This window comes from Pseudozyma flocculosa, assembly GCF_000417875.1.
Source record: "Pseudozyma flocculosa PF-1 unplaced genomic scaffold scaffold00008, whole genome shotgun sequence".
Lineage (NCBI taxonomy): Eukaryota > Fungi > Basidiomycota > Ustilaginomycetes > Ustilaginales > Ustilaginaceae > Pseudozyma > Pseudozyma flocculosa.
In genome coordinates this window covers 719,495-729,166 of record NW_006920876.1, presented here as the reverse complement: position 1 = coordinate 729,166, position 9,672 = coordinate 719,495, and the positions used below count along the sequence as shown (strand labels likewise).

The window sequence follows — 9,672 nt, the reverse complement described above, 5'->3', positions numbered from 1 at the left end:
ATGACGGCGACGCGTCCATCTCCGCACCACTTCCACGACGACTCTTCCTTCGTGGACGGCGCCATGCTCGTGTGAGTTGGGCCCGCCTCCCTTTGCCCCAACCCCACCACAGATCCAGCCGTGAGCCTCTCTGAGTTCTGACCGCCGTCGCTCCCGCTTCCCCTCGATCCCCTTCCGCTGCCACCAGTGTCAAGCGGGAGAGCCTTCAGCCTTCCTTGGGGATAGACCCAGTCTACGACTCGACAGATCGCCGCCTCCTCCCATCCGAAGACATGGAGACGCTCAAGAGCACCTTCCAGGACTCCGATGAAGAGGGAGGCTCCCAGCTGGGTCAGCTGTCGTCCAAGTACAAGCTGGTCGGCAGGCTGATGCGATCCAAGGCAAAGGAGTCTGCGGGACCGACCAGCTCCCCGTCGGCCTCCAAGCTGGGCAGGAAGAGATCGACCTCGAGCGCAAGCGGCAGCAGCCGTCATTCGACGCATCAGCTGGAAGAGTCGATCGCCGAGTTCTTTGGCACGCCCGCCAAGCCCAAGGCCCGCAACAAGTCGATTGGCACGTCGAGCACCGATTCGGCATCGAGCGCCGGCAAGACTGAGCTCAAGATCCTCGAATCCGCCTTGGGCCTCGGCACCGGGCAGAGCAAGCGCAGCGCGGCTCGGTCCTCTTCATCGACCGCCCGGTCGGCCAGCTCGTCGGCCGCCAACGCGTCCCTCACACTGGGCCGCGAAGACTTGGTCACGTCCAGGCGGGGGCACGAGTCGATCTCGCTGCGGGACGACAGCAGTTCTCACAAGAGCCAGGACTCGTTCTCCTCCCTAAGGGGCGACAAGGAGTTTGGCATGGTGGCGGGCTTCACCTACAGCCGGGCACAGCCCGGCAGCCTGCCGGCGTCGCGCCCGCAATCGAGGAACGCCTTCTCGTCGGCCGCGTCCCCGCCGACGCGGATGGTGCCGCCGCCGGCCGCGCACCCGCCATCCTCTGCCAGAGCTTCGCCCAGTCTGCGCAACCTGCATCTTCCCGGCAGCCGCTCTGCCTCACCCGCGCTCCGATACGACGTGGCTCGGCGCCCAGGCCACCGTTTCGAGGAGATCGGCAGCGCCGCCAGCGGTGGTGAGCCCGCTCGCGAACATCGCTCTTCCTTGTCCATCTCCAGGTCAAACGCAATCGAGATCGACGGCATCGTTCCGCGACCATCAGCCGCGAGACTCTTTTCGGACGATGCGATCGCCCGAGTCAGTACTAGCAGCAGCAGCAACACCAGCAGCAACCTCGGCGGTGCCGCCGCAGCTCTGCCGTCCCGGGTGCGGCAGGCCTCCGAACAGGATGCTCGTTCCGAGGGCTCGTCTTCGCCGAGCACGTCGAATGCCGCCTTGGCCATGCAGCGTCGCGGCCGCAAAGGTCCGGCTCCCTCGCCGCTTCCACCGCCAAGGCCGCCTCCAGCCATGTCACTTCCGCCCGTGCCATGCGCGGCGGGAACACTCAACCCCAGTCCCGAAGTCTGCGCAGAGCCGCGTGCCATCAGCGCCTCATCAAGAGACGAGCCCGGACCGGAGGTTGAGTCGAGGCACCAGGCAGAGGTAGCAAGGCAGACGTCGGCGTCTGTGGCAACGTCGAGCCTTTCCCTGCCTCCCTTCCGAGCCATTGTCATGGGCGTCAAAGTGGAACGCAGGGCGCACATGTCCACAGCCTCGGCCTCCTCGCCGACGGTCCTCGTCGAACTCAACGTCGGCGGTCGCAGGTTCACCACGTCGACGGCCACGCTCTGCAGCCCCTCGTGCCGACAGGGCCGGCTGTCTTGCTTCATCCAGGCAGAGATTGACAAGGCACGGCTCTCAAACGAGGCTGTCTATCCGGCGGCAGCGCGTGGCAGTATCGAAGCGAGCAGCAGCAGCAGCAGCACCGGCACCGGCACCAGCAGCACCGGCGATCCACGGGGCCTGGACAAGGAGGCGCTCCGTCGCGAACTGACACGGACGGCGTTCGACTCGTCCTCGTCCGAGTACGAGGGCCAGCAGTCGCCCAGCGATAGCGACTACAGCTTCTATGGAGGCAACTCGGCCGCCATGGACAGCACCTCGTCGCCCGCCACGATCCTGTCCGAGGCCGACGAGCACGACGATGGCGCCAGCGAGCTGTCGTTCTGGCCCACGACCAAGAAGGGCACGGTGCGCTCCATCACGGGCGCTTCGTCACCGGCCGAGCTCTGCACGCCTCCCCACTCTGCCGGGACGAGTCAGTCGGGCCTGCCCTACCTTGGCTCCGTCCACGCCGCGTCGTCCTCGAACCTGCACAACGACGATGGCGGCGGCACCCTCACCCCTGACTCGACCGTGGGACTGCCCAGGTCCTCGAGGCTCAACGCCGCGATCAACAGCCTGCTCAAAGAGCAAGAGGCCCTGGTTGGAGCCCTGCGCGAAGAGGCGAACCCCAGCCCGGGCCTCCTCAGCGTCAACGAGTGCGGCTCTTCCGGCAGCAGCCGACGCACCAGCAACACGGTGCAATTCTGCCCCAGCGACGTCGGGGAGAGCGACAACGAGGACAGCTTCCCCTCGATCAAGGAGCCCTCCGACGGCACGACAGCCACGGGAAGCGGCACACCCAGCGTCAAGACGCCGACGCCCTCGCCCAGCCATCAGGCCGGCGGCGGCAAGACGACGTCGGCAGCCGCCTCGCGGCCGCCTGCAGCTGCCGGCCTCCGAAGGCGATCGTGGACCGGGCATCGTCTTCACCGCGATCGAGCCCGCTGACAGCGAGACGGACCTGGAGCGGTCGACGTCGACGTCGTCGGTGGCGGCGCCTTCGACGAGCAGCAGCCGGCGAAAGGCACGCGCGGCGTTCAGCCTGCAGCAGGTGCCGCCGCGGCTGCCGGTGCCCACCACGCCCATCCCGAGCCTGCCCGACGCCATCGCCCGGCCGTCGCATGCGCACGCGCACGCGCAGTCGCAGTCGCAGTCGCGCTCGGCCTCGCCCGCCACGCCGATGCCGCTCTCGACGAGCGCGGTCGTGACTTCGCTCTCGATCTTCCTCGACCGCAACCCCAAGTGCTACGGCGCGCTGATCGACGCGCTGCGAGACGACCAGCTGCCCAGCGGCTACACAATGTCGGCCGCCAGCCCCGACTTTGGCATCGGCGACGACCTGTCGTGCCTCTCGGCCTCATCCTCGTCCTGCTCGTCATCCTCGTCGGCCGAGGAATCGCGCCACCGCGACGCGAGAACGCGCGCGGCGACCAGGTTCCAGCTGAGCTCCGTCGACGGCGTCAAGCTCAAGAAGACGGCGACGAGGCTGGCCGAGCTGAAAAAGGAGGCCGCCTGGCTCGGATACCGCTCCGTCGTCGATATGTGCGAGGCCGAGCAGAGGAAGGGCGCCATGCGCGACCGCCCTCGTTGAGCGGCGCCGAGAGAGAACGACGAGCGGCAACCAACGAGGCTGCCTGTCTTGATGGGGCGGCCGTCGGGCCGGTCGCGATGTGCCCCTCGGCGTTGTTCCATATGCTTCCCATCCTCCCCCCAACCCCTCCTCCTTCGTCCTCGCTGATCGACCCGGGTACCTTGCTCCATGTCGGTGGCGGGTCGGTCCAATAGATACCCTCCTGATGCGACTCTCGTTCGCCATCAGCATGCTCGAAAGCGTGCCATGCATACCAACCCGTCAGGCCTCCCTGCGCCCGGCCCGCCCGCTCCTCATCCAGTTGTACACAAAGCATCCACGACTCGTCAGCGCGTCCGCTACCAGCCCACGGCGTCTGAAGCACTCGAACCGTGCTCAGCTTGCTCAAACGAGAGCAGGGCGGTGTGATGCGATGTGATGTGATGCGATGGGATGTGATGTGATGCAAGGGCAGAAGGTCTCAAGGCGGCAAGCATGCCGGTGCAATCGGATCCGAGGGCCGATCTCGGTGCCGCTGCCGTCCCTCGGTGTCAATCCTCGTCCATATCCTGCCGGGCCCGCCGAATGGCCATGGTGCAGCTCTCGTACAGCTCTAGGTTGAGCGCGGCGAGGAAGCAGGGTACGCTCTGGCGCACGCCGCTGAGCCAGTACTCGCGCAGGCTCTCGAGGTTGGCGAGGCCGTGCACCTCGACCGCCTCGCCCTGGAGCTTCATCTCGCCCACGTTGCCCTCGTCGCTCTTGAAGACGAGCGACGTGCCCCGCGACGATGACCGCGAAAACGTAGACGTCAGCTTCACCTTGCCGTTTTCCAGAAACTTGACCTTATACCCGAACAGCGACTGGATCGCTTCCCGAAACTCGTTGGCCTTGGCCGAAAAGACCTGCAGCGTCGGATGGCAGGCGAGCGAGAGGTGAGGGGGGAGGGGGAGGGGGAGGGGGGAGGGGGAGGACGGAAGGGAGATCAGAGTGAGAACGGAAGACCGAGATTCTCTATCCGCATGCCGCGCTGTTCGGGCGCAGTTCGACGACAAACGTACCTGCTTGAGCCGCAGCATGGCCTTATCCTTGGCCTTGATGCTCTCCTGCAGCCCGGCAATGTCGAGCTTAAGATTGTCGACCACCTCCTTGGGCACAAGCGCGCCATCTGCGTCGCCCGCCGCCGACGAGCCACCAGCACCTCCACCGCCGCCGCCACCGGACGCGGCGAGGGCGGCGCTGATCTCCTCGATGCGCTTGAGCAACCCCTCGTTCTCGCGCTTGAGGCTGTCGAGCGTGCTCTTGCGCAAGTCCAGGTCCCGGCTGACCGGGTTGTCGATGAGCACCAGGCACTTTTCGCGCGTCTGGTCAAACTCGCCCCGCCCGACGCGCAGGTAGAGCTTCTCGTTCTCGGCGACCAGCTCCTGCGCCTCGTTCTCCAGCTGCGCAAACGCCGCCTGCGACGCCGCCAGCTGCCGCTCCAGGCTCTGGATCTTGTCCGTCATCGAGCCCAGCGAGGACCGGAGCGCGTCGATGTCGTTGCCCTCGGCCTGAGCGTCCTGCTTGGTCTGCGTCAAGGTGAGGATCTCGCGTCGCACCGCCTCGAGGTCTTCAGCCAGGCTGCGGTTCTCGCCTTTGAGCTGCTCCGCCTCGCCCTCGAGCACCTTGATCCTCTGGGCGTTGGCGGCGTCGTACGACGCGGCGTGGTTGCGCTCCTCGGTCTCGTACGTCTCGAGCATCGCCTTGAGCCGGCTGATTTCGTCCTGCAGCCGCGCCTCGGTGCGCTCGGCGCGGGCGACGGACGTCCGCAGCGCAGCAAACTCGCTCTCGACCTTGCGCTGCTTGGCGTCGGCGTCGTTGGCCTCTTCTTCGAGCTGCGAGTTGCGGGTGCGCAGCTTGTCGAGCGCGGCAGTGAGGCTGGCGATGCGTGCCTCTAGCCCCCCAAGCGAGCCGCGCAGCGACGACAGGTACTTGGGCAGGGTGTCGCGGTCAAACGACGCCGGCACCTCGACCCTGGGCAACGGCGCATCCAGATCGGCTGTCGAAGAGGACATCGCCGCCTCGCCTTCGCCCCCGTTGAGGCCATGCTGGAGGATGTCCTGCCACTCTTGGCGATCGCGTTCGAGATCCTGGATGGTCGACTCGGCATCGGCCAGCCTGGCGCGCAACTCGTCGAGCACGCGCACCTTGGTCTCGAGCGACCGCTTTTCCTCCTTGAGCAGCTCGACGTTGCTGGCGTGGTGCTGCAACCTGCCGTTCTCGGCGATCAAATGGGCGTTCTCGGCCTCGAGCTTCCTCACGTAGGTCGTCTGTCGGCTGAGCTCCTCGGAGATCTTCTTGCCCTCCTCGCCTCCGAGACGGGCCGACTCGCGCTCCTCGATCCGGAGCCGCTTCTCGTCCTCGACGGCGTTCTCGAGGTCCTCGACCTCTGCGCGCGCTGCTCCAAACTCGTCCTTCCAGCGCGCCGCATCCGCCTTGGCCGCTTCCGCCTCTGCACGGACGTGTCCGAGCTGCGATTCGAGGGCGGTGTTCTTGGTGCGCAGCTCGAGCTCGACGCCGGACCCGTTGGCACGCGACTCGTCGGCCTCGCTGCGGAGCTCGGCGTTTTGCGAGCGGAGCTTGATGAGCTCCTCCTCTAGCGTCCTGCGGGCAGCGTTCCACTCGTGCTCCTTTTCCTTTTGCGTCTCTTGCACGCGGTCCCACTCGGCGAGCAGCTCGACGCGCTGGTTGTTGTAGCGGTCCAGCTCGCGGCACTTTGCCTCGTAGTCCTCTTCGAGCTTCTTGTACTTGCGCTCCTCGGAGAGCAGCTGCTGGTCGTAGTTTGCGCGGAGGATGGAGAGCTCGTACGAAGGCGATTCGGGGCGTGGTGTGAGGGCGGGATGGAGGTCGGCCTGGAGGAGCAAGGGCGATGTTCCGTCTGCAGAGAGTCGGCGAGTGGCGGGCCGCTTTGTGGCTGAGCCATTTTGGACGAGGTCGTCCGAGATGCCCGCTGCGGACACGGTGCGCTTGGATGCCGAGCCGCTGCCGGATGCGGTGTTGGACAGGCCGAGGCTGTTGCCTAGGCTCGCAGAGGGAGGGCCGACCCGGCTGGCGGCGGAAGTGTAGGTTCTCCTGTCGGGCGCAGCGCTCTGCGATGCCTGGCGCTGTATGGCGGAGCTGGAGACTGCCGTGCCGATGCCCGAGTAGCGCATGCGGTTTGCTGAGGGCGTGGCAGCTACTTGGGGTTGATCAGATGGTGCGGGTGCTGCGGCCGAGGATGCGAGGGGAGCTGCGCCAACCGAGGAGATCCTGGAAGCGGGTCGATGGTAGTTACCCATGGGCCCCTTTGATGCGATACCACTCGAAGATCCGGGACGCGATGGGGTCGGCTGAGGTATGGCCGAGGCACGGGATGCGGGGCGGGGTATGCCAGAAGCATCGTTGGTGGCGGACGAGGGGCGAGGGATGCCGGATGTCCGGGTGGGGATGCCAGATGACGCGCCGGTCATGGATATGCGGCGATTCGGGTCCATGGCGAGGTACGTTCGACCAAGGGCGTGCGAGCCCTGGTGTCTTGAGGCGGGGTTGGCGGAGAGACGAAAGAGGCTAGGGGTGGTGGTGGTGGTGGTGGGGTGTCGGGGCGTGTCGAAGTGTTGGGGTGTCTGTTTGTCGTCGGCGCGCGAGTCGGCGCGGGTGGCCTCCACTACAATACCGCTCTCTCGCGCGAGAGGGGCGGGCAAACCTTCTCAAATCTGGCCGTTTGAGGAGTAGCTGGTTAGCGGGCAGCTGGCGCCAGCATCCCCCGTCCAGGCGACTCTACTTTTTCCTTGCTCCTCCCATCAACCGCACCCTACGACGACGGCATCGCACCGGCACATTCACTTCCACCCCTCTCGAATAGCATAGCCACCATGAGCGACTGGGGTGCGTACAGCCCTCGCACGTCCATCTCGCCCGACTGTCCCCATCGTCTGACTCTGTCGCCCCCGTGTCTCTCTCTTTGCCTCTTTGCCCGCTCGGCCCGCCCGCAGAGAACGACGACGAGCCCGTCCCGCAGCCCGTCAAGGTCGGACCCGCCACCGGCGGCAGGAAGAAGTTCGACGACGAGGACGTCGAAGACCAGGTCAAGGTGCGCCTCGTAGAGCCTCGACGGCAAGGCAGTCGCCGGGAGAAGCGAGCTGCAGCCTCCGTCCAATCCCGCTCTCCGCCTCCGCACCCCCTTGCTGACCGTCCCTCCCCTCTGCGCGTCCATTCGACTCCACTCACTGCAGGACGACTGGGAGGAAGAGGACTCTGAGCCGGAGCAGAAGCCCGCCGTCGTGATCCCGCCCAAGAAGAAGAAGACGGTCAAGCAAAAGATTGCCGAAAAGGAGGAAGAGGAGAGGCGAAGGCTCGAAGAGGGCGGCGACGACGAGTCGGCCGAAGAGGACTGGGACGAGACGCCCGCAGACCGACGCCGGCGCGAAAAGGAGGCGCAGCTGCGCTCCGACGTCGAAAACGCCGCCACCCTGTTCGGCGCCTCGCGCATCTCGGACGACGACCCCGTGGCCAAGATCAAGTCGTCCAACCCGACGTCCAAGGAGGACTGGGAGGCCTTTTCCGACCTCATCTTTGCGGAGCTCATCAAGAAGCACGCCAGCAAGCCCGGCTTCGACAAGCACTTTGCCCCGCACCTCATCAAGAACCTCTGCTCCGCCCTCCGCGACGTCGACATCCGAAAGACGTCGACCAAGCTCAAGGAGTACGCAGAGGAAAAGGCAAAGGCCGAAAAGGAGGCAAAGAAGACCGGAGGTCAGAAGAAGGCCGCACCCAAGCCAAAGACGGTCGGCACCGCCAGCGCAAAGAACATGTGGGTCCCGACTCCGGCTCCAGCTCCGGCTCCGGCTCCGGCCCCGGCCTAACTGCGTGCACGCCCGTCACTGACCGGCAATCCGCCTCTTGACCCCTCCTCACACCTCCTTGTGCCGCCTCCGACAACAGCATCGACACAAAAGCATGTGGGTATCCTGGCTGGCACTCACCACGATCGTGAGCCAATTGCGCCCGACGCCAGCGACGGCAGCTGACCTTGCCCATTCCTCTCTTCCTCCCCCTTGTCCGACAGACGGTGACGAGGCGCTCGATGACGACCTCGACTTCATGTAAACGGTTCCCGCCCCCACCCTTTGCAACAGACGGCGTGACACTCAGAGGGCCTCAAGGTCCCTTCCGATCGCAATCGCATCCCCGTCAGGCACTCGTCCTACTTGCGGACTCGCCACCAACTGTTCGGCGCCAGCCTCGACTAGGTGACCGCGTGTGCTCCGAGCTCGGCTGACGGGCGGGACCGCTCATGGGCCCCGCTCCTGGACGCGAGAGGCGAAAAGGCGAAAAGGCGGGCGGGCGGACGGGCAGGCGGACGGGCAGGCTGAGGAGAAACGAGGGATTACTTCTATATGTGCTGGGTTTGCGACTGACTGCTGCGTGTGTGTGTGTGTGTGTGACAGGGCCGAAGCACCGACAGGCGACTCTGGGCGCGAGGAGGGTGACGGGGGGAGTAGATATTACAGGGACAACGCAAGACGGGACGAGGCGAGACGATAAGAGGTGGTGGTGATGATGGTGGTGCGGTAGCGTATAGGCGAATACAAGAGACTGCCTGGCTGGCCAGCCAGGAAAAGTGACGATGCGGCTGCGAGGAAGTCTACGCCAGGGGCGCCATGTCGACCTCGGGCGCGCCATCGCCGGGATGGTGGCGCTGCAGCGGCGGCGGCAGCACCATGCTGACGGGCGAGTTCTCGCGCGAAGCAATGGCCTGGCCGAGCGGCGGCAGCGTGGGCGCGCCCTCCCTGGCGGCGGCGTGGATGGGCGTCATGCCGAATCCGAGGCCTTTGTTCTTGTTCCTCTGGTGCGATCCGTGGCTCGGACCGATGCCGCGCGGCGAGTTGCTGGCGCTGGCGGAACCGTTGGGGATCTGCGAGTAGACGCTGTTGGGGCTCGAGTCGTTGCTGCCGCCGTGGCCGGCGCTCATGTTGAAGCTGGCGCCGTTGGAGCTCTGCCTCGAGTGCGACGTGCCGTGCAGCGGCAGCTGCTGGATCGGCTGCAGCGTCGGCGAACCGTGCGGAGAGTTTGCGCGGCTGGCGGGCGCCGAGCGAGAGCTGTTGCGGGCGTTGCGCCTGCCGTGGCCCGAGTCGCCGTAGGGGTGGAAGCTGTGGTGCAGGACGTGGTGGGCGTGGTGCGGGTGGTGCGAGCCGTCTCGCGTGGGAATGAGCCCACTGCTGAAGGGCGACGGCAACGTGCGCGACGACGGGTCCGCAACGAGGTGCGGGAGCGCGACGCGAGACGAGC

The 9,672-nt window shown here is 66.2% G+C and overlaps 4 protein-coding genes across 4 annotated transcripts in view; 2 read left to right on the top strand and 2 right to left on the bottom strand.

Annotated features, from left to right (window-relative positions):
* Positions 1-3,390, top strand: PFL1_02913 (uncharacterized protein; the record flags this gene model as incomplete). Its single annotated transcript, XM_007880425.1, has 4 exons — positions 1-71; positions 188-1,110; positions 1,198-2,707; positions 2,751-3,390. The coding sequence occupies 4 exons, from the start codon at positions 1-3 to the stop codon at positions 3,388-3,390; spliced, it is 3,144 nt and encodes a 1,047-aa protein (XP_007878616.1).
* A 530-nt stretch (positions 3,391-3,920) lies between these two features.
* On the bottom strand, positions 3,921-6,557 carry PFL1_02912 (uncharacterized protein; the record flags this gene model as incomplete). Its single annotated transcript, XM_007880424.1, has 2 exons — positions 3,921-4,271; positions 4,428-6,557. The coding sequence occupies 2 exons, from the start codon at positions 6,555-6,557 to the stop codon at positions 3,921-3,923; spliced, it is 2,481 nt and encodes an 826-aa protein (XP_007878615.1).
* A 699-nt stretch (positions 6,558-7,256) lies between these two features.
* On the top strand, positions 7,257-8,490 carry PFL1_02911 (uncharacterized protein; the record flags this gene model as incomplete). Its single annotated transcript, XM_007880423.1, has 5 exons — positions 7,257-7,269; positions 7,377-7,474; positions 7,617-8,194; positions 8,326-8,342; positions 8,450-8,490. The coding sequence occupies 5 exons, from the start codon at positions 7,257-7,259 to the stop codon at positions 8,488-8,490; spliced, it is 747 nt and encodes a 248-aa protein (XP_007878614.1).
* Positions 8,491-9,028: 538 nt separating this feature from the next.
* PFL1_02910 (uncharacterized protein) overlaps positions 9,029-9,672 on the bottom strand; it is a gene marked incomplete at both ends in the record, with an annotated part of 2,795 nt that continues 2,151 nt past the window's right edge. The window contains one exon of the mRNA XM_007880422.1: positions 9,029-9,599. Within this exon, the coding sequence (XP_007878613.1) occupies positions 9,029-9,599 (571 nt within the window). The remainder of the gene's footprint in view (positions 9,600-9,672) is intronic.